Source organism: Ascaphus truei, chromosome 1 (genome assembly GCF_040206685.1).
Source record: "Ascaphus truei isolate aAscTru1 chromosome 1, aAscTru1.hap1, whole genome shotgun sequence".
Classification (NCBI taxonomy): domain Eukaryota; kingdom Metazoa; phylum Chordata; class Amphibia; order Anura; family Ascaphidae; genus Ascaphus; species Ascaphus truei.
In genome coordinates, this window is record NC_134483.1 from 445,183,190 (window position 1) to 445,207,623 (window position 24,434).

Sequence of the window (24,434 nt, forward strand, 5' to 3'; positions counted from 1 at the left end):
TGCGGAGACCCCCGCTGGCCTCTTGTATTAATGCTGTGCAGGAAAAAAAATAGAAAAAGGAAAACCACCCTGGCACAAGAATAAAAAACTTTGGCATGTATTGAAGCTCTAATGGTGTACCAAGTTACTTAGAGGAAATGAATATGCAGTTTTAAACAAAATACAATTTATTGAAAATTAGTACAGAAAGTCCAATTGAGCAACTCCTATCTTGAAGTCTATTACGCAATTGTTCCTAAATTTTGATTAAGCTTAATCAACCATCCCTACACAATTAAAAAAAAAATTAACAAATAAGTCTAATGAACACACTTGGCTTAATGGAATAAGATATAAACCACTAGATGGTACAAAAAGTGGTTAATTTTCCAAATGTCCCGTTCCTCCACAGATTTATGTTGAATGAAATATAGGAACTCTTGCCCTATTAAAAGAACTTCTTAGCATATAATCCCCTTGGTTGAAGGAAGTTATTAGTATGCTATATAGAATGTGATCACACGCTAAGTTGTTTGCTTGTGGCAGCTTAGAGTTTGTATGAGCCTGAGTTCTTTGTTTGAAGATGTTATACTTTGGAGTACGTGAATGAGTTAATTAACTCAAAGGTATATGGATAATTTCTGTTGTTTGATTCTGATCCTGTATACCCAGCAAAGAGTGATAGTTTCCTTTAAGAATATGTGCACTGTATATGCATTGTATCTAAGAATATTTCTGCCGGTAACACAGACTACACAGTTTTATTCACAGACTCTGGTTGTTAGCTTGAATCCACTTTCACTATTCACCATCCTGTGTTTGAGCATTTTGAATGGTTCACTCCATACACAGAGAGTGTCTAACGAAATGTCCGTCCGGTGGTGTACCCGGTACTGTGCTAGTTACTTCTTCTGGCACACTAAAAATGCTTTTATGCATGTCTCCATCTGTTTTGTGCCAGCCTTTAGCTGGTGAAAAGAAATGGTAAGCTTTTATAGTACGATAAAGTTATCACTGCTTTATGAATAGCAGTTACTGGCAAAAAACGTCGGGTTTGCCATTTTTTGGCCTATCTTACGACTTTGTTTCACTGACTGTTAATGGGCGATAAAAAGCCATTATAGCGCGATACTGCACTGTTATCACTGCTTTGTGAATAGCAGAGCAGGCAGTATTGTGCTATAAAGGCATTTGTCACACTTTAAACCTCTTATCACAGCTTTGTGAATAGGCCCCATTGCATGAACAGTTAGAGATAATATAAGTTATAGGCGTATGTAACAGATACAGATAAAATGTGAGACAGCTTTAGTTTTGAAAGAACTTAGACTGGTGGCGGCTTTGAGAGTCTCAGGTAGATTGTTCCAATTGTGGGGTGCACGGGAAGAGAAGGAGGGGCGGCCGGATACTTTGTTGGACCTTGGGACCGCGAAAAGTCCCATGAGTCATATCTCAGGTGATAAGTGCTGCATTTGGTAGGGGTGAGGAGCTTGTTCAGATACGGGGGTAGCTTGCCCAAGAAGTATTTGAAAGTAAGACAGGAAAAATGAACTTTGCGCCTAGACTCACTCAATAGATGGCCAATCGAGTTCTTTGAGCATTTCACAGTTTTGTGTGTTGTTGTTACATTGGAGGACAAAGCGGCATAGTGAATTGTAGAGGGTGTCTACTTGCTAATGTGAGTTTGGGGTGCTGTGTCATATACTGTACTGTGTCCCCATAGTCTGTAATTGGTATTAGCATCTGTTGTGCAATGCGCTTTCTGACCAGCTGGCTTAGGGAGGATTTGTTCCTATAAAGTATACATAGTTTTGCATAGGTTTTGGATGTCAGGGTATCAATATGCAACCCAAATGTTAAGTGGGAGTCAAATCATATGCCCTTATAATTGAAACTAGTTAGAGGAGTTAGGGTGGTTTTATCGTTGGTTCTGATCTGAAGCTTAGTCATTGGTAGCTTTAGAAATTTAGCTTTGGTCCCAAATACCATTGTTACAGTCTTGTCAGTGTTTAAAAACAGTTTGGCTTGGGAAATCCAGTTTTCAAGTTTCAAAAAAATCAGATTGAAGTATGTGTTCAAGGTCGAAGAAGCTATGGCTGTGTGCATATAGGATTGTGTCATCTGCATACATGTGTATTGAAACTTCCTTACAAGCTGTAGGAAGATCATTGATGAACACTGAGAAGAGTAGGGGCCCCAGAACAGAGCCTTGCGAGACACCGCAGGTGATATCCAAGGGGTTGGAGTTAGTTCCCGAGATAGACACATGTTGGGATCAACCCGATAGGTAGGAGAGAAACCAGTTTGAAGCATGTTTCTGTATTCCAGAGCACTGGAGTTTGTTAAGCAAGATAACATTATCAAGAGTGTCCAAACCCTTTGCAAAATCTAGGAATATTGCACCTGTAAGTTGTCCCCGTTCCATTCCACACTGGATCTCATAGCAAACGTTAAGGAGGGTAGTTACCATGGAGTGTTTGGGGCAAAAGCGAGATTGGAATTAGATAGGGAAATTTGTCTTGGTATAGAAATCGCTTAATTGGGAGTAAACATATTTTCCTATGACTTTGGATAGTATTGGGAGAAGAGAGATTGGCCTGTTGTTCGAAACAGTGTTTCTGTTCCTATTTTTGAAGCTTGGGACAACGCTGACAGTTTTCCAGGACTTAGGGATGTGGCCTGCAGACAAAATAGTGTTGATTAGGGAAGCAAGCGGTTTGGCAATGGCTGGGGCACCAAGTCGTACGAATTTTGATTGAACCTGGTCCCAGCATTTTGCTTTGTAAATTTATTTAATATTAAAAAAAATGTAGTTTCATTTTATAATAATAAGATAGATATACGATATAAGAGACCTGAGTCATGGAAATGAGGAGACATTACTCTGCGATGTAGGTATTCAAAAAATTGTATTTAAGAATAGGCACAGTACAAATAATCCGACGTTTCAGTCCCAGAAATGTGACCTTCTCCAGGGTCTGCGCACATTCCTGAAGCAGGTCCCATTCCTGGGACCGAAACGTCGGATTATTTGTACTGTGCCTATTCTAGTTATTCTATTATAGTACCGGCCGGTACTATGATCAGGGATGCCTCTGGATCGGTCTGCAGGGCTGAAGCACTCTCACAGGCCTGCTGATGCCATAGATTTTCCTCCCACCGCTCCTCGGAGGCGGCCACGTAGGCTGCCGCTTGCACGCAGGCCTGCTGCATTTGCTGGCACCGCTGTAAGAAGCGGAGGGCATTTGCGTTTCCTGCCACCCATACCGGATCGATATTCTGGATCATAACTCTGGGGAAGTAAGCGGAGACGACCGCCACATCGGGAGCGATGGAGGCACTGTCCGGTACCTTGATGATGGCCACACCCTCGCCGACCTTCCGCCTGGAAGCTGGGATCGCCGTTGAGGTCTCCTCGCACTGGGAACCAATCACTGGATGTAGAGTCAAGTTTCCAATATGGCTCCTCTGGACAGAGACGAACCGCCACCTGGGCACCGCTGGGCATTGACTCAGCCAGGATGAAAGAGGAGTCAGGGCCTCTCACGCCAGCTGGCATGGAAGCAGGTAGGTCCCCCTTTCGTTCTTGTAGCTTCGTCGGGCTGGAAACACAGCTCTCCTGGGTGTGATAAGCGCCCAGGGACCCCGCTCCTGAGTCCGGGCTGGGGTTGTGGTACTCCCCACGAAGAACAAACCTGGGACCGTTGCGGCCCAGGTGGAAGGGATAGGATGGATAGATAGTCCCGCTCTGTGTCTGCAGAGGAATTCTTCACCACCCGCTGGAGTTTACGGATCAGTTTGACCCGACTCCGCACCTCCACCAGAGATAAGGCTGATATGGGCCGGTCACAGGTCGGCGTCACGGTTGCAGAAAGGCTACGTCCCACCGCTGGCAACTGGTGTCATCTCCTATTTCTCTTCACAGGCAACTGCAAATGAGGCAGACATAATGTAGGAACTTCTCCTCCTTTTCCCGCAGCATTAGAATGCCTCCGGGTAACGCATATCGTGCGTCTAAGATTTGGCATGCTCCACATCCGGCCACACCCCACACTGAGCCGTTGGCTCTTCGACTCCTCCCTCTGGTGGAATCAGGAGTCCCAGTCGAAATAGAAAGGGCGCGGCTATGGACTTTGGCGCCAATTCCAGATAATTTAGCCAATTTGTGAGATTGCATTTTGCAAACTCACCACGCGGTTCCTCTAATGTTCGGTGGGAACTGCGTTCAGACTCCAGGATCCTCCTCAGGGACTGAATTCTCCTCCTCAGTGCCTGCAGCGAGTTCCATCTTGGGGGTGCTATTTTTTTCAAGCAGCCAAATCGGCTGATATACTCCACAGGCACTATATTCCTCCCCAACTGCAGGCGGATCGTCCCAAATTGGGGGTGCTGTCTTTCAAGTCATATCCCCGGCTAAGCATACTATCCCACCTGCTGATCAAGCACACATTATTTGAGCACACGTTGCAGTCCCATCGCGGGGGGTGCCATCTTTCAAATCATATCCCCCTGGGGAATGTGCTGCAACATGCCCTCGCCTGATACCATGATGGTCAGTCAGATCTCAGCCCTGGAACATGTAACAATAGAAGTACCCTACAGATAGTCCAAGTTGGGGATGCATACTTATCTGTGGGCACTCAGCTGATACCATGGGGTTCAGGCACGTCTCAGTCATTCGAAGCTGAAGGGACCTGGCACTGATACGGTGTGTTTCAAGCACCTCTCAGATCTTGCGATTGTCCCGGACAAGGTAATCAGATGGCCTTGATATGGTGTGGTTCAGACACCTCTCATACAGCAGCGGTGAAGTTTGCAATCGTGAGCCGGATACCATCCCTGGGTATCCTGCTTGCAAACAGCTGGGAATATTTGGCCTGGATACGGTGAGTGCCCCCATTCACTTCTCCTGCAGCATATATCCCATTCAATTTAGATGCCCCTATTGCTCATCTCAGCAACGCCTCCAAATGTTCCCCCCTTCTCTCCCTCCTACGGGAGATATGGCAGCTACATTGGTGTTCTTTGGTGCTTTTAGCTCTCCTGTGGTGTTACAGGAGGTCTGAGGGCTCCGCGGATGGTGTATGGGAGCAGCAACAGGACAGGCTTTTCCTCCTTAGGGTGCAGCGCCTCCATCCCATGAGGATTCTGGCAGATTCAGGATTGGTCCCCATAAGCACATACTCTCTCACAGATGGACACGGGGACTCATGATGATACAACTGGTCTTTATTCCTTCTTCTCGTCCCTGGAGAAGACCCCCGGAGCTTAAGGCCCTGAGAGTCCCTCCTCAGCTCCTTCACCCCCTGACGGGGCAAAGAGAAACACTCTCACTCCACTGAGGGAGGGAAGACGCTGTGACGGTAGTGGGTAGCCAGGCTATCAAATAAAGGTTTAAGTCAGTTTGGTTACCCCTGATCCATGTGTTGGGTTTATAGAGTGTCAACTCTTGAGCCCAGTAACTGTTTTTGCATCATGTATAATTATGCGTCATAAAGTATTTTATGCGTTTTTACCTTTCCAGGAGTGCCAGCAAACAGAGATTGCTGCGGTATGACGTTCAAGGGGGGGTTTTGCGGAGAAAGTGTTGTCAGAATGTGCCTGGGTAGCCGGGGTTCAGAGTTGCTGGATACCCCAAAAAAGTACACTGAAATCATGAGTGATTCCTTAATACATGTAGTATACCTCCCCTTGAAAATGCTTTCATGACTCACCACTAGGGGTTCCCTGTTTCAGTACAGACCAGAAAGGTAAATGGGGGATGTGAGGTGTCCCTGAAACAGTCAATGGGTCCCTAAATTAATGGGGATACCAAGTAAATGCCCAGGTCACCCAGAACCTATATAGGGGTTCATGGGTTGGTTCCTTGCTTCAGCACAGATCAGAAAAGTAAAAGGGGCATAGGGATGTGAGGTGTCCATGAAACAGTCAAAAGGTCCCTAGGTTAAATGGGATACTTATTTAATGCCCAGGTCACCCAGAACCTGTATAGGGGTTCTGAGGTGCTCCAACCATACTTATAAGGTTGTGAGGGGATTCTTAGAATACATTCTAAAACTATCCAATAGTGTGTGGGGAATAAAGGCTAATAGGAAAAAGTACACTTTTCTATTCTATTCCCGATAACCAGGGCTTAGGGATGTATTAAAGGTTTATTTTATTAATACATGTAATGTAATGAAGTGTAGTGTTATGCACGGTAAAGTTTGTGGGCTTTCAGAACCGATGTCCCAGAGACTACCAAACTTGGTGACGGTACTGTAAGTCTGCCAGGACATCAGGAGATGAAAGCCATAGAGGATGTTTGAGGTGTCGGAGTGCTAAGTAGATGGGGCAGGGCGGAGTACTAGGTCCAGAGAACAGACCCCCTGGTGGGTGGACCCTCTGGTCTGCTATACTCAGTGGGGCCTGCCCTACTGGTCGAAGGTAAAGGGGCCTTGAAATTGTCCAAGTCCCGGTCAGTGTCTCATAAGGCTACATTACCTGGACCCGACACCAATGTGATTCGCACCACGTGAGGTGTAGCGGCTGGCGTGGGCCTATGGGCCCACAAATAGTCCAGGGACTGAACCAGAAATGCAGGGGTCAGGACATCCGGGCACACCGGAGGTCGGTCGTCCTATCTGGACACTTCAGCAATTTTCTGTCAAGCCTTACGCTCATACATAGACTGGATAAAGGCAGTTCTCTTTAAACGAGTGGGAGCGATACTCACCAGAGCGGGAATCTGAGTCATCTCATCCGCCCCAGCGGTCGCTAGCAGTTTGGCATCACTTCCGGCAAGTTCAGGATCCTGGAGCATATCCAGATCCCGCACCAAAAAGGCTTCGACATTCTGTCGCTGCGTAGGATCTTTATCTTTGTCTGCTTCTGCCACGTGGTCGTCGGCACCGGAAGGTACCTCCATTGGTACCGGAGAATCGCTGGATAGACCTCTGGACTCCTCCATGAAAGGTAGGCTCATCCGCCTCTCAGGTCTCACAGTCGCAGTCATCGGTAACAGGCTCCGCTGTCGTGCAGAGTCATTGGTACCATTCGATTCGTCCTCAGTCTCGGTCGGCATAGTCGACAGTGGCCAAAACACCACCGAAGATCGACGGCTACTGGTACAGGAGGAAGAGGGTAGGGACACGTCCCGGAGGGAAGAGGACTGGAGAAGGCCCAATCTCAGCCTTTCCACTGTGTGACCTGCCTTCCTCAGTGGGGAAGAACTCACTACAAATTTATGGTGGTCCTGCCTTTAAGTACTGCCAGGAGGAGGGCATCAGGTCTGGCTCATGATTGGTCATGTCCAGTCCTGATGTCACCGCTTCCTGCTATCACTCAAATGCAGCTCCTCGGAGGGGGAAAACCCCATAACAACTACTGGCAACCTGATTGTACCAGAGTTTACTGCCAGCCCAAGGGCAGAATAGTAGCCATTAGGTGACCTGGCTATACACTCACTCACACACACACACATACATACATACATACATACATATAATATATATATATATATATATATATATATATATATATATATATATATATATATATATATAACACGCATATATATATGTTGTGGTTATTTTGGGGGTTCAATATGAGCTTATAGGGGTTCTGTATGTTTTGCAATTCTGTTCTGTTCAGCTGTTCCTAGCTGATTTGGAGGGTGGCTCCTCCTTCCCAGGATTGAAGCTCACCCCCTCCCACTTTTAAATGGGTAAAGCTCACTCCATTTCACCTTCTACACTCATGGGAACTTGCATGCAGTTTGATTGCGACAAATCTAATACAGAGTGCTTTTCCTGGTATTGGACAGGTTAATAAGAGCCTCAGACTAAGAACTATGCAACTAATTTTGACAGATTTATTATAAATCATTCTTCCTGGTAATGTACAGGTTATTAAGAATTTATATTAGTGTTAGGCCCCTTGAGACGTGGTCTGCCTTGGAGGGGTTCAAGGGCTTACGACACTTTGGCCAAAGAGTTAAGCTAAAAGAGCATTTTATTCAAAATATATCTATATATATATATATAATATATATAGGCACAGTACCGTGTATTTGTGTCAATGGATGTAGCACTGAGCTCTGTCTGTGTTTCATGTTCTGTCTCTGGTTTTAAATACATATTGCCATGCTCAGTAGCACTCCTCTTTGACACTTATATGCAGTGTTCGACAATCATATACATTTACACGCCCGGGGCGAGTTGATTTAACCTCCGGGCGAGTAAATATTGGCCCAAGCAGCACACGTGTTTGTTTTTTTAAATTTCCCTGCTCGCGCTGAAATTTTCCATGCTTGCGCTGAAAAAAAAAAATACATCCCCCTACCTGACAGCTGATTGGCGCGCGCTCCCAGGCTTTGTGGGCGCGCGGCCAGGCTCTATATGAGCCCGCCCCCAACGAGCGGCCATTTTTTTCCCATGGAGGACACAGTAAGTATTATCTGTGCCTTACCCCCTGTCCCCGGCGCTCCCGCTGCCCGCAGTTATGGAGGTGGTGGCGGGGGTGTTCTCTTGTACCCGGCGCTCCCCCCGTGACAGTCCCTCAGGTCCCCGCTTAGCCCTGTCACCGCGTGACAGCCCGCGGGGCAGGAGATGGGAGCGGGGATGTCCCTCAGGTCTCCGCTTCCCCCTGTCACCGCGTGACAACCTGCGGGGCAGGAGATGGGAGCGGGGATGTCCCTCAGGTTCCCGCTTCCCCCTGTCACCGCGTGACAGCCCTTGGGGCAGGAGATGGGAGCGGGGATGTCCCTCAGGTTCCCGCTTCCCCCTGTCACCGCGTGACAGCCAGCGGGGCAGGAGATGGGAGCGGGGATGTCCCTCAGGTTCCCGCTTCCCCCTGTCACCGCGTGACAGCCCGCGGGGCAGGAGATTGGAGCGGGGATGTCCCTCAGGTCCCCGCTTCCCTCTGATCCCCCTCACGTCCCCGGCACTCCCGCTGCCTGCCGTGCGGTGGTAGCGGGGAGGTTCTTCCCCCCACGTCCCCGGTGCTCCCTCTGCCTGCCGTGCGGTGGTAGCGGGGGGTTTCTTCCCCCCATCCCTGTCCCCGGCGCACCCGCTGCCTGGAGGAGGGGGGGGGGAGCGAAGTGGTGGTGCTGGTCACGGCCTTTCCTCTCATTACGACCCCCCCCCTGTGTGTAGAGTGAGAGAGAGAGAGTGTGCGTGTGTGTGCGTGTGTGTGCGTGTGTGTGTGTGTGTGTGTGTGTGTGTATATATGGGAGAGAAAGTGTGTGTATATGGGTGTGTGTGTATATGGGAGTGTGTGTGTGTATATGGGAGTGTGTGAGTATATGGGAGTGTGTGTTTGTATATGGGAGTGTGTGTGTATATGGGAGTGTGTGTGTGTATATGGGTGGGTGTGTGTGTGTATATGGGAGTGTGTGTGTGTATATGGAAGTGTGTGTGTATATGGGGTGTGTATGTGTGTATATGGTGTGTGTGTGTGTGTGTGTGTGTGTGTGTGTGTGTGTGTGTGTGTGTGTGTGTGTGTGTGTGTGTGTGTGTGTGTGTGTGTGTGTGTGTGTGTGTGTGTATATGGTGTGTGTGTGTATATGGGTGAGTGTGTATATGGGTGAGTGTGTGTGTGTGTGTGTCTGTATATGGGTGAGTGTGTGTGTATATGGGTGAGTGAGTGTGTGTGTGTATATGGGTGAGTGTGTATATGGGTGAGTGTGTGTGTGTGTGTGTCTGTATATGGGTGAGTGTGTGTGTATATGGGTGAGTGAGTGTGTGTGTGTATATGGGTGAGTGTATGGGTGTGTGTGTGTGACACCAGAGGTACCCCCCCAATCAGTCACCCCCCACACCTAGTCAGTCAAAGTAACCCGGTCAGTCACCATCTCCTCACCCAGTTCCCCCCATCAGTCAGTCCCCCCCCCATCTCCTCTCTCTGTCTCTCCCCTCCCTGTCTCTCTCCCCTCCCTGTCTCTCTCCCCTCCCTGTCTCTCTCCCCTATACTCTCTCTGTCTCTCTCCCCTACACTCTCTCTGCCTCTCTCCCCTACACTCTCTCTGCCTCTCTCCCCTACACTCTCTCTGCCTCTCTCCCCTACACTCTCTCTGCCTCTCTCCCCTACACTCTCTCTGCCTCTCTCCCCTACACTCTCTCTGCCTCTCTCCCCTACACTCTCTCTGCCTCTCTCCCCTACACTCTCTCGGTCTCTCTCCCCCACACTCTCTCTGTCTCTCTCCCCCACACTCTCTCTGTCTCTCTCTCCCCCACACTCTCTCTCCCCCACACTCTCTCTGTCCACTCTCTCTGTCTCTCTCCCCCACTCTCTCTGTCTCCCCCACACTCTCTCTGTCTCTCTCCCCCACACTCTCTGTCTCTCTCCCCCACACTCTCTCTGTCTCTCTCCCCCACACTCTCTCTCTCTCCCTCACACTCTCTCGGTCTCTCTCCCCCACACTCTCTCTGTCTCTCTCCCCCACACTCTCTCTGTCTCTCTCCCCCACACTCTCTCTGTCTCTCTCCCCCACACTCTCTCTGTCTCTCTCTGTCTCTCTCCCCCACCCTCTCTCTGTCTCTCTCCCCCACACTCTCTCTGTCTCTCACCCACACTCTCTCTGTCTCTCACCCACACTCTCTCTGTCTCTCACTCTGGATTTGGATATCTTATTTACCCTGTATATCTTAACTGCCCTATACTACACCGAAATAACTTATACTGCTTTCTTCCAGATCTGACTCAAGCTTCACACAGGAAACATTGGAACCCCCCCTAACCCAGAAGACAGGTAGGGAACACATCCCCTCCAATGTATAAGATTGCTGGAATGAAGGTATCTGGACATTGAGGGACTGCGGATCAGGTAAGATCCCAGGTGGGATTGCTGCTTTAGATATTGTGAAGCGGGGACGTCCAGACACTGGTTAAGGGGTTCAGAAAACTAGTCATTCACATCTGGCTTTTATTTCTAGATCCAACATTTACACACACACACACACACGTAACAAGGACTAATTGTAGTATAATGTAATACAATAAATACATTTATGTCAAAAACGAATGTTGTTCTGACTAGGAATTTATTAAATGTATTTTATTTATATATTTTATTTTAAAGTGGGGTTGGGGGCGGGACTAGGGGCGGGGTTGAGGGCGGGACTAGCTGGCGAGTAGATTTTTTGGTTGGGCGAGTAGATTTTTGGGTGATTTGTCGAACACTGCTTATACGCATATATATATATATATATATATATATATATATATATATATGTTGTGGTTATTTGGGGGGTTCAATATGAGCTTATAAGGGTTATGTATGTTTTGCAATTCTGTTCAGATGTTCCTAGCTGATCTGGAGGGTGGCTCCTCCTTCCCAGGTTTGAAGCTCACCCCCTTCCACTTATAAATGGTTAAAGCTCACTCCATTTCTCTTTCCACACTCATGGGAACTTGCATGCAGTTTGATTGCGACAAATCTAATACAGTGTGCTTTTCCTGGTATTGTACAGGTTAATATGAGCTTCAATCAGACTTAGAACTATGCAACTAATTTTGACAGATTTATTATAAATCATTCTTCCTGGTAATGTACAGGTATTTGTGTCAATGGATGTAGCACTGAGCTCTGTCTGTGATTCATGATCTGTCTCTGGTTTTAAATATATATTGCCATGCTCAGCAGCACTCCTCTTTGACACTTATACGCATATATATGTTGTGGTTATTTTGGGGGTTCAATATGAGCTTATAAGGGTTCTGAGTGTTTAAAAACAGTTTGTTTTGGGAAATCCAGTTTTCGAGTCTCAAAAAGTCAGACTGAAGTATGTGTTCAATGAAAGAGAAAAATAGGGTGCTCAAACCCAGGACGACTCCATCCAATTCAACAATGATAAACATTTAACCCTGGAGATACCAGTGGGAGTGGGTGGTAAATAAAGACTTGTAAGTCCTCAAAGACATCTGTCACACTAAACCATGAAAGTCTAGAGACCATAAAACCCTACTCACGTCATCTCCAGGGATGATGGACAGGCGTGCCAGCCATGAGGGATCCGGAATCCAGATAGAGACAGAAGGAAAAAACGAATGGCGCACAGCCAGGGAGCCAGGTGTGGAGTAAAACTGCTTCTTTATTGGTGCATGCAGCGAGACAAGTAATCCCCTTGGTGGGACAAAGACAGGAACCTCCTACGCGTTTCGGACCTGGGGGTCCTTTATCAAGGAGTGTGGGATGTGCTGGGATAAGGCACCTTATATACCTGGTTAATGATAGGTAAATTGAAGAAATCTGCGCAAGATTAGCACATTCGCCCCGTGCGCATGCGCGTGACGTCACTCATGGCGCCGCATCCACTACCCGAGGGATTGTGGGTAAGAAGCGCCCATAGTGAATGTCCGCGCATGCTCAGAATGGAGCGTGAGGCCAACAAGGCTTATCCGGTCTGTATGTCTACTCCTGCCCATAGTGACGTCACCGCGGGACTCTGATAGGCCGATACATGTCGCTGCATCACCAATGATAGTGCTGGACAGCCGACATTGCACCAATCACATCAGATCCCCTGCGCTCACACTAAAGGCTATCGTAGTATACAGGACCTGGAATGAAAAATATATAAAACGCTAACTAATACCCCACAGCAGGGACAAATCAATATAATCACATTATTAGATGTAGCTGCTGTAAGTGGTTATACTTATCCATGCCAATCCCACATATAAAAGACATACAGTTTGACATATATCACACCTTAAAAAAACAAACAATCCCCATTATGCATTGAATATGCATTTTGAAACATTGTTCGGAACATGTATTTATAAAAGAATTAAATTAAAAACAAAATATACAATTAGCAAGACTTTTTTGTATGTCTTCTCTTCAATGTCCCCAAGGTTGAGGAAGAACAAATGTATGATACTTTTATACAAGCAATTATTCATTATAAAGCTCTAATTCACTATTAAACAATCTACATAATTGATATAGCATAAGCAAGTTGTATTTTCAACTGATGGCGACTTACAGTACTTAGTATTATAATTACAATTTTATAGTTGTGATTTATACCACTACCATATAGTTTATAAATTTTGAAAGGGTTCCCCAATTGTTTTGAGGTAAAGTGCAACCTAGTCAAAGCAAGACCACCATGAAATATCTCAAACAAAGGAAACAGTAGTATGCTTGGAAAATGATGCCATTATTTTCTGTCTGAGACTATTTTAATACAGTTAATTAATGTTTTTGCAAAAAATGGGACAGGTTCCATTCTACATTTAGACCGCAGGGAGTTCTGGTCTGAAGCATGAATATCCAGTAAGCCTCCCTGCGGTCCAGGAGGTTGAGCAAATCACCTCCTCTTTCCTTAGAGAAGATTCTCTCAATTCCCTGAACTTTAAGCCCATTGATGTTACCTTTAGGGCAATGTGTAAAATGTTTGGAGACAGGGTGGGATATGTCCCCCTTTTTTATTAGTCTGATGTGTTCGAGTATTCTAATTTTTAGGGGTCTGATGGTCCTCCCTACGTAATTGATTCCGCAACCACAAGTCAGAAGATAGATTACGTATTGAGTGTTACAATTTATGAACGACTTGATCGGGAAGTCCTGGTTAGATCTACAACCTCTGAATTGTTGTGAGGGTGTCATAAAATGGCAAATTTTACATCTCCCACATCTGTATGATCCCTTTGTTATAAATTTACTGATGGGGGGAGGGGAGGATGCCACGTAACTGGGTGATATATAAGTAGCAATAGTTTTTGCCTTGCGGTAGACAAAACGGGGGCCCTTTTTCACACATTCTTTTAGGCTCCCATCCATTTGGAGGATGTTCCAATGATTCCGAATGATTTTCTGAATTTGACTACTACATCTATTGTATTGTGTAATCATCAGTGGAACATCCTCCTTCATGAAATTTGTGCCTCTATTGATTTTATTCTTACTTAAGGCCAATGGGTCCTTAGTTGGATCCTCCTGTCTATTATTTAATAGATCCTCTCTATTGGTTGATGCAACCTCTTTACGTATATTATTTAGACGCTCTAGATTGTAGCCTCTCTGATGGAAGCGGTGGCATAATTCCTCAGACTGACGAGAAAAAGCCTCTTCTGTAGAGCAATTCCTCCTCAGTCTGAGGAACTGGCCCTTGGGGATACCTCTGATGACGGCAGGTGGATGACAGCTGTCGGCTCTTAATAGCATGTTTCTTGCATTAGGCTTTCTAAATGTCTCTGTTTGTATTTGGCCTTTAATGTCAATAAACAATCGGAGGTCCAGATAGTCAATGTGTTGTGTATTGAAATTGTGAGTGAAAACTAAATTTAAATCATTTGTATTAATATAGTGAAAAAAATTGTGCAAAGAGTCTGAATCCCCATCCCAAATCATAATCAGGTCATCAATGAACCTTCTGTAGAATATAATGTGTTTACGAAAAGGATTAGTGCTCGAGAAAATAAACAGTGATTCCCACCACCCCATAAACAAATTCGCATACACCGGTGCAAAGCTCGTGCCCATTGCAGTGCCCCTCTGTTGTAAATAAAATGTGCGGTCAAATAAAAAGTAATTGTGTGTCAATAAGAAATTAATAGCATCTAAAATGAATGCTGTGTGAAAGTGATTGCTGTCTGGACCCCCGATAAAGTGCTCAACAGCTGCCACCCCCTGATCGTGTCTTATCACTGAGTAGAGGGACGTAACGTCCATAGTTACCCAGATGAATTGTGGGTTCCATTTGACATTTTTCAATTTTCTAATGAGGTCCCCTGAGTCCAATAGAAATGAAGGTAAGTTTTTAACAAAGGGTTGAAGATATTGATCAATATATTTTGATAAACCATCTCCCAAAGATCCAATAGACGAAATGATTGGTCTCCCCGGGGGGTCGACCAATGTCTTGTGGACCTTTGGGAGATGGTAAAAGACCGGTATAATTGGGTTTGGGTTCCATAAAAATGTATTTTCAGTTTTGTTTAGTACTTGTGTGATTGCCCCCACCTCTAACAATTCTTTATATGACTTCAAGAACCTCTCTGTGGGGTCATCTGGTAGTGCAGAGTAGGTGGTGGCATCCCCAAGTTGCCGATAGGCCTCCTTGAGGTAGGCAGCCCTACTCTGCACTACCACCGCTCCACCCTTGTCAGCATTCTTTATGACAATTCTTGAGTTTTTTTGCAAAGACAATAAAGCCTGCTTCTCTTTATAATTCAAATTATGTTTACCCACATTTGTTAGGGAATAACCCTCTGCCAGGATACGCAAGTCCCTAATGACCAGATTCTCAAACGTCGTCAAGAATGGGCCCTTAGAGAATTGAGGATCAAATACAGAACCTTTTTTGAGGTTAGACCTCCAGTTACTAAACTCCGGAATCACAATCTGTTCAGATGAAACATCATTATCATACAATAATTCTTCAAGGTCCAACATATCTTGGAGGTCACAAGCCTCTCTGAATGAGGGAGTTGAAGGAGCTGGATCACCTATTGGTGCTTCAGAATCTTCCGGGTGTGGTGTAGGTGGGGCTCCAGATAAATTGACACCCCCCACAGTGTCCAGTGAATTATCATCTGTGGGGCCCACAAACTGAGAACGTTTATGAAAAAATGATTTTAAAGTTAGTTTCCTCACAAATTTGTGGACATCTATAGCGGTGTTGAACAAGTCAAAATCCATTGTTGGAGCATATTTTAGTCCTTTTCTCAAAAGTGACAATTCTGCGGTGGTTAGATCCTCCCCTGATATGTTTATAACATCTATTTCTTGGTTGGTACTCACTTCTTCCTTTTGGCTGGCCATCTGCCGCCCTCTCTTCTTTCCTCTTCTGGTTCTTTTTGATTTTTCTGGAAGAGAGGGAAGTTTTTTTGCTGCTGTTGCTGTCTCGAGGAGGATTGTTGACCCATTCCGCTTTCATGATAACTTCTTGTATAGTCTGCTCCTGTTGATCTGGATCTGGAGGGTTCCACTGGACCATCAGAATGGTGCCCTGATTTTTCTGTCTGAAAAAAAGAAACTGAATGCGAGAGATTATCCACATCTGAGAAGTCAGAATCTCCACTTGTTTGGTCACTATTTTTTGATTTCAGTATAGATTTGCGCGGGGTGGACCGCATGACTTTATCCCTTTGCTGTTGATTTTTCTGAGAACCCTGATTCACCCTGTCTCTGATAGGGTTAACACGCTGCCAACTGTATACTTGCTTCTTTTCATAGTCGGTGCGGTCCCTATCGTATTTGACCTGTTTTTTTGCAGTAATATCTTCCTCTGCTTTTAACACTGTTTCAGATAATATTCTATCGTAGTTTTTAAAACCTTCCAAATCTTTAAATTTTTGTAACTGTGCTTGGAGTTCTTTGATTTGAGTTTGCAGATTTTTTCTCTCATTTACTTTTTGTTCAATGATAAGCTCCATTAATTTGAAACTGCACTGGTCTAGTGTAGAAACCCATTGTTGTTCAAACTGGGGGGTAGTAAACCCAAATGTTGGCACTTTTTTTACACGTAGACCCCTGGGGATCCTTTTGTTCAGTATATAATTTTCCATGGAAATGATATCCCACCAGGCTCTGATATTCAAAATCAAAAGTCTCTCCAGCCTTTGGAAATGTGTTTTTAAATCTGAAATGTCCTTAGTGTCAGCATCAACTACCCGATCAAACACTTGTTGTGCCCTTTTCTTTCTTATTGAGTCATCCCAACAGTTCAAGGCATACATTGTAGATTCCACTTCTATTATCTCATTGTCCTCCATTTCTGCCATAATGTTAAAAAAGGGGTGGGTATACCACTAGTTATAAGTAGTCTTTCAAAGACACAGGAGGATATCCATGCACTTGACAATAAGTTTTGTTTAAAAGTTCATTCCATACACCTGCTCCTAAAATAAGCTTGATTGTAGATTTACAGAGTCAACTGTAGTGAGCTAACCCCAGTGTAAGGAGTCAGATGAAAGAGAAAAAAATAGGGTGCTCAAACCCAGGACGACTCCATCCAATTCAACAATGATAAACATTTAACCCTGGAGATACCAGTGGGAGTGGGTGGTAAATAAAGACTTGTAAGTCCTCAAAGACATCTGTCACACTAAACCATGAAAGTCTAGAGACCATAAAACCCTACTCACGTCATCTCCAGGGATGATGGACAGGCGTGCCAGCCATGAGGGATCCGGAATCCAGATAGAGACAGAAGGAAAAAACGAATGGCGCACAGCCAGGGAGCCAGGTGTGGAGTAAAACTGCTTCTTAATTTTTTTTCACTATATTAATACAAATGATTTAAATTTAGTTTTCACTCACAATTTCAATACACAACACATTGACTATCTGGACCTCCGATTGTTTATTGACATTAAAGGCCAAATACAAACAGAGACATTTAGAAAGCCTAATGCAAGAAACATGCTATTAAGAGCCGACAGCTGTCATCCACCTGCCGTCATCAGAGGTATCCCCAAGGGCCAGTTCCTCAGACTGAGGAGGAATTGCTCTACAGAAGAGGCTTTTTCTCGTCAGTCTGAGGAATTATGCCACCGCTTCCATCAGAGAGGCTACAATCTAGAGCGTCTAAATAATATACGTAAAGAGGTTGCATCAACCAATAGAGAGGATCTATTAAATAATAGACAGGAGGATCCAACTAAGGACCCATTGGCCTTAAGTAAGAATAAAATCAATAGAGGCACAAATTTCATGAAGGAGGATGTTCCACTGATGATTACACAATACAATAGATGTAGTAGTCAAATTCAGAAAATCATTCGGAATCATTGGAACATCCTCCAAATGGATGGGAGCCTAAAAGAATGTGTGAAAAAGGGCCCCCGTTTTGTCTACCGCAAGGCAAAAACTATTGCTACTTATATATCACCCAGTTACGTGGCATCCTCCCCTCCCCCCATCAGTAAATTTATAACAAAGGGATCATACAGATGTGGGAGATGTAAAATTTGCCATTTTATGACACCCTCACAACAATTCAGAGGTTGTAGATCTAACCAGGACTTCCCGATCAAGTCGTTCATAAATTGTAACACTCAATACGTAATCTATCTTCTGACTTGTGGTTGCGGAATCAATTACGTAGGGAGGACCATCAGACCCCTAAAAATTAGAATACTCGAACACATCAGACTAATAAAAAAGGGGGACATATCCCACCCTGTCTCCAAACATTTTACACATTGCCCTAAAGGTAACATCAATGGGCTTAAAGTTCAGGGAATTGAGAGAATCTTCTCTAAGGAAAGAGGAGGTGATTTGCTCAACCTCCTGGACCGCAGGGAGGCTTACTGGATATTCATGCTTCAGACCAGAACTCCCTGCGGTCTAAATGTAGAATGGAACCTGTCCCATTTTTTGCAAAAACATTAATTAACTGTATTAAAATAGTCTCAGACAGAAAATAATGGCATCATTTTCCAAGCATACTACTGTTTCCTTTGTTTGAGATATTTCATGGTGGTCTTGCTTTGACTAGGTTGCACTTTACCTCAAAACAATTGGGGAACCCTTTCAAAATTTATAAACTATATGGTAGTGGTATAAATCACAACTATAAAATTGTAATTATAATACTAAGTACTGTAAGTCGCCATCAGTTGAAAATACAACTTGCTTATGCTATATCAATTATGTAGATTGTTTAATAGTGAATTAGAGCTTTATAATGAATAATTGCTTGTATAAAAGTATCATACATTTGTTCTTCCTCAACCTTGGGGACATTGAAGAGAAGACATACAAAAAAGTCTTGCTAATTGTATATTTTGTTTTTAATTTAATTCTTTTATAAATACATGTTCCGAACAATGTTTCAAAATGCATATTCAATGCATAATGGGGATTGTTTGTTTTTTTAAGGTGTGATATATGTCAAACTGTATGTCTTTTATATGTGGGATTGGCATGGATAAGTATAACCACTTACAGCAGCTACATCTAATAATGTGATTATATTGATTTGTCCCTGCTGTGGGGTATTAGTTAGCGTTTTATATATTTTTCATTCCAGGTCCTGTATACTACGATAGCCTTTAGTGTGAGCGCAGGGGATCTGATGTGATTGGTGCAATGTCGGCTGTCCAGCACTATCATTGGTGATGCAGCGACATGTATCGGCCTATCAGAGTCCCGCGGTGACGTCACTATGGGCAGGAGTAGACATACAGACCGGATAAGCCTTGTTGGCCTCACGCTCCATTCTGAGCATGCGCGGACATTCACTATGGGCGCTTCTTACCCACAATCCCTCGGGTAGTGGATGCGGCGCCATGAGTGACGTCACGCGCATGCGCACGGGGCGAATGTGCTAATCTTGCGCAGATTTCTTCAATTTACCTATCATTAACCAGGTATATAAGGTGCCTTATCCCAGCACATCCCACACTCCTTGATAAAGGACCCCCAGGTCCGAAACGCGTAGGAGGTTCCTGTCTTTGTCCCACCAAGGGGATTACTTGTCTCGCTGCATGCACCAATAAAGAAGCAGTTTTACTCCACACCTGGCTCCCTGGCTGTGCGCCATTCGTTTTTTCCTTCTGAAGTATGTGTTCAAGGTCGGAGAGGCTATGGCTGTGTGCATACAGGATTGTGTCATTTGCATACATGTGTATTGAAGCTTCCTTACAAGCTGTGGGAAGATCATTGATGAACACTGAGAAGAGTAGGGGCCCCAGAACAGAGCCTTGCGGGATGCCACAGGTGATATCCAGGGGGTTGGAGTTAGAGCCCGACATTGACACATGTTGGGATCTACCTGATAGGTAGGACTGAAACCAGTTTAAAGCATGCTTACCTATTCCAGAGCTCTGGAGTTTGTTAAGCAGGATAGCATGATCAACAGTATCAAAGTCTTTGCAAAATCTAGGAATATTGCACCAGTGAATTGACCCCGTTCCATTGCAAACTTTTAGCAGGGTAGTTACGATGGAGTGTTTGGGGCGAAAGGCAGATTGGAATTGGCTAGGGAAATTTGTCTTGATATAGTAATCGCTTAATTGGGAGTGGACACATTTTTCCATGACTTTGGATAGGATTGGGAGAAGGGAGATTGGCCTGCAGTTTGAGACAGTGTTTTTGTCCCCACATTTGAAGATTGGGACAACTCTGGCAGTTTTCCAGATCTTAGGAATATGGCCTGCAGACAGGATAGAGTTGACTATGGAAGCAATTGGTTTGGCAATTGCTGGGGAAACAAGTCTTAGGAACCTAGATTGTAGTAAGTCAGGTCCACATTGGCTACTTAGTTTTAATTTGAGGAGCGCTTGTGTAATCTCCCCTTTGGATACTGGGCCAAATTGAAAATTGTGGGCAGTGTTGGGAGGGGGTGGGGCTATATGGGTACTCCCAGGATGAGATTCAGGTTTGTGGTTTGGGTTGCGTTTCGCTAATAAGTTAGTAGCACACCCCACAAAATAATCATTGAATGCATTTGCAATGTCAGTGGGGTTTGCCAGAGTAATATCACCCTTAGTGATATTACTTGGATGTTGATGGTTAGAAGGCTGGAATATATTGTTAATAACCTTCCAGAAGTTAACTGGGTTTGATGTATTCTGGTGGAGATTGTCAGAGTAATATTGTGCTTTTGCATGCCTTGTTTGCCTTGTGCACATGTTCCGCAGGCATCTGTAGTGATTGAGATCCTTGGTAGTGCCAGTTACTTTGTGGCTTTTCCACAAGGCATCCCTGAACTGGTAGAGTGCTATAAGGTCAGGTGTAACCCATGGAAGGTGGGCCCCCTGTACCCTTATTCTGCGTAGTGGAGCATGGGTATCACAGAGTTTTAAGAACTCGGATTGGAAATAGTCGAGCGCAGAATCAGGGCCGGGAATTAAGTCGATTCTGTGCCAAGGGCAGTTGGTAAGGTCAGCCAGAAACTGTTGTGGGTTAAAGTCTCTAAATGTTCTAGTGAGGAGAATTTTAGGGCTTGATTGGGACAGTTTAATTTTCCTTACACAATACACTATTGCATGGTCACTGAAAATGTCAGGAAGGATGCCAGAGGATTGGATTCTGCTGGGATTTGAGGAGAGATTCCAGTCAAGCAAGGAATGGTTGTGCAATTTCAGGTTTGTCCGTGTGGGTTGGGAAATGAGTTGAGATAGGTTAAGCGATTTGATTTATATCTGGATTATGTGGTTTTTAGGGTCAAGCCAATTGAAGTTGAAATACGCAAGAACTAGCAGCTCACTTCTCATTCAGAGAGAAAATGTAGCCAAGAAACTGGGTGATATCAGTCAGGGACTGTAGAGGGGCTTTAGGGGGGCGGTAGATGCCAGCAAGCAAGATGGGCTTAGAAAAGGGGAGGCAGATTCTGCCAACTAGGATTTCAAAAGAGGGTGGGCTTGGGGGGCAATTTAGCAGTGTAAATTGTAAGGTGTCTGCAATATAAAATAACACCCCTCCTCCTCTCTTTGACCTATCTCTCCTAGAAATGGAGTATCCCTGAATGGCAATATGTGCATCATGGGTTTTAGGGGTTAGCCATGTTTCTTTAAGAACGATGGCTTTTGGTTTATGCATAAGGCACCATGCTCTTAGTTCATCCAGTTTGGGCAGCAGGCTCCGGGTATTTATATGGGCGACAGATAGCCCTTTTTGGAATTTGAAGGGGGTATTCTCAGGGGTATGGGACAGAGTTGAAATGGGAGGGCCTGGCTTAGGTTCAATATCAGCTTCTAAAGAGAGTAATAGTAGGAGTAGTTTGCTATTTGAATGTGCAGTGGTTGGTGTGCTGGTTTTCAGAGTCCTCCACCAAAATTCAGTAGATAGTGCAAGGCTTTGGAGTAATCTAGGGTGTATGGTGATGTTGGGCGTGGGCCAGGAGGGAAGAGTTTGTAGTGGATAGAGGGAGTAATATTTCCATGAGGCCATGAGAAAGAACAAAGTTGAGGTACATACCAGGTTCATTATACCAGAGGTAGGTAATGCTGCATGGATCTGTAGTGAGCCAAGAGTGTGTAGACTAAACAGCAGGGGTGTGCCTTTTCCATGTCAAATGTTTTGCTACATTGCAATGCTAGGGTCTATTCGTGGTTGGCTGTGGGCTGTGTGGGTGAGGGAGGTAGATGTGTGCAATCAGTGTTGGGTGAGGCTGTAGTGAAATAAGTTGTAAAGGGTTGGGGGGTTAAATTGTGCAGGCTACAAGCATAGGGTCATAGTGTGGTCATATAAGCTCACCGTTTGTTGCTTTGTGTAGAAGAGTTAGTAGAAAGATGAAGTCCCCAGTCACCTCTAGTCAAACTATAGTCTAACTATATATTCTCACTTAAAAAGCTCACTTTAAAATGCCTCACTATAATGCCAATGCAGTTCCTGCTAATGCAGGGGGGGTTGGTTTTATACAGCTAAAGCAGTCACATGACCCTCCCCAATAAATCAGCTTGTTCCAGCTGGTCAATTAGCAGCACACAGTTAAGAAAAAAAAACACCTTTTGATATTCAAACATACCGAAATATCAATACTACAGGCCGGTGGGTAATTCTTTTAAAACAGGACTTGCAGATCAGGGACATACCTGTGAAGAGAATGCAATGAAGGGGTTAAACCTGAGTACCCAGTTTGTTGGGGGTACAGGGGGTGAATGAAGGGGGTATTTGCGCCATGTTGGGTGGTTAGCCCTGCCAGGAAGGTTGCAGGAGGAGTTAACCCCTTCTCTACCATAGCGATGGTAACTGCTATGGTAATGAAGGCTCAAAAAGGGAAATAGATCCAGTAAAGCAAATACATCCCACGGGGGTGCTTCTAGCCTTCTGTAGATATAGCAATATATGTGAGTCACCCAAAATAATGGGGTTGAAAAAACGGAACGGACTTGCTATATAGTGCAGGCTGTATGAAATCCCACAGTAGCCCAGTGTTGTGTGGTATAATCTTATCATCCCACGGAGTCCATTAGTATGATGGTGGAGGGGGGAGACCTTAAATATCAACCAACAAGGATCATATATGCATACCTTCGATCTGTGGCATATCTCCCCTGTAGTCCTCCATTTGATTCCTCCTGCTCCGTGCAGCGTAGTGAAGCTGGTAGAAATCCACACTGGCTAAGATGCAGAGACAGCTTGCAATGAAATCAGTAGTTAATACTCACAGGTTGGCTTTTTGTTCGTTCTCCAATGTGTGAGTCAATCCCAGAAGTCAATAGAAAAAAATGTAAGGTTGAGCACTGCAACAAAATCGGTCTGGAGGCTGGTTAAAATGAATTATATATTCGGCATTGAGCCAAACCACATACAAACAAATTGTAGTCCTCTGACGCGTTTCCTGCCTCAACGGCACTTTATCAAAGAGTGACTAACTGTTCAGAAACAACCCCTTATGAAGGCACTCCTCTAGCTGTTAACAAGACACCTTCCCCGCCCCTGCTCCAGCTGATAGCTGATTTCTATGCTAATGAAGGGTTTAACCACTCCCGCTACCCACCCGAGAGGCTTAACCACCCACCCTTGGGGCAACTACCCCCATCACGCAATCCCTCTACCCCCAACAAACATTAAAATACAACAACCCTACTACCCACATCCTCGACCCCCAACAACCCCCCCCCAACACATACAGTACAATAATAGGCAAAATTACTATTATCCAGATATGGATAATAGCTAATTTGCCCATTAAAAATAAAACATTATCCAGCAGGCATAAAGTAAATTAAAGTTGCACTTACCCCTGCCAGGATGATGGCCGTCCTCGTCTTCCACCCCACCCTCCATGGCAGCAACATAACAATAAAAACAATCTAATGGCCACTAACCCTTTAAGCACCTGCTATAGTAATAAAGGGGTTAACCCCACTCCCCCGCTACCCACCCGAGACGCATAACCACCATCCCCGGGGCAACTATCCCCACCCTCTACCCATTGATTGTCAGTTGTACACCATGCCCATATAATATGGGCATGCTTTGCCACTATTGCAGTCAATAGGCAAACTAAAAAAAAATACCAACAGACCAAAAATACAAAGCAATTAAAAAAACAAGCACCAAATAAAACAAAATTAAAAAAAACAAGCACCAAAAATACACAATAAAAAAAACAAGCATTTGCCAAAAAATGCATTACTTGTCACTGTATTTATCTATAGCCCGAAAGGGGCATAAATAAACACATTGGCAGTCAATGGGCAACCTAAAAAAAAAATACGCAATGAAAAAAATACAATCAATGTTTTTCTTACTTTTGACGTCTTCACCATCCAATTCCGAGTCCAGCAGCAACAGCAGGACCTTCTTGCATGAGCCAAATACCAACTTCACCTACTCCTGCTATCCCAAATAAACCGGGCACTCCTTTTTAATCCCTTCATTACCTTAGTGGTTAGTCGCTATGGTAATGAAGCTGCCTGTAAATGTATTTCTATTACATGGGACGGAAGGTGGGGGTCTCCGGAGCTGGTATTAATGTGTATCAGCTCCGGAGACACCCAGCTTCAATCCGATGCAATAAAAATACTTTTGTTTTCTAAGTCCTACTCGCAAATCCCATCTCGCCACC

General features: G+C 44.7%; 1 protein-coding gene across 2 annotated transcripts; it reads right to left on the bottom strand.

Annotated features, from left to right (window-relative positions):
- Positions 1-11,785: 11,785 nt before the first annotated feature.
- Positions 11,786-23,298, bottom strand: LOC142503729 (uncharacterized). Of its 2 annotated transcripts, none has more exons than XM_075616365.1 (4): positions 22,892-23,298; positions 22,386-22,452; positions 17,056-17,190; positions 11,786-15,944 (listed from the first exon to the last, which is right to left on the bottom strand). In XM_075616365.1, exon 4 carries the CDS (start codon positions 15,728-15,730, stop codon positions 13,160-13,162), a length of 2,571 nt encoding a protein of 856 aa, XP_075472480.1. In that variant the 5' UTR covers positions 15,731-15,944; positions 17,056-17,190; positions 22,386-22,452; positions 22,892-23,298; the 3' UTR covers positions 11,786-13,159. The 2 variants fall into 2 exon arrangements, with proteins under 2 accessions (XP_075472480.1, XP_075472489.1); XM_075616374.1 differs by having other exon boundaries at positions 15,735-15,944.
- Between the last annotated feature and the right edge of the window lie 1,136 nt (positions 23,299-24,434).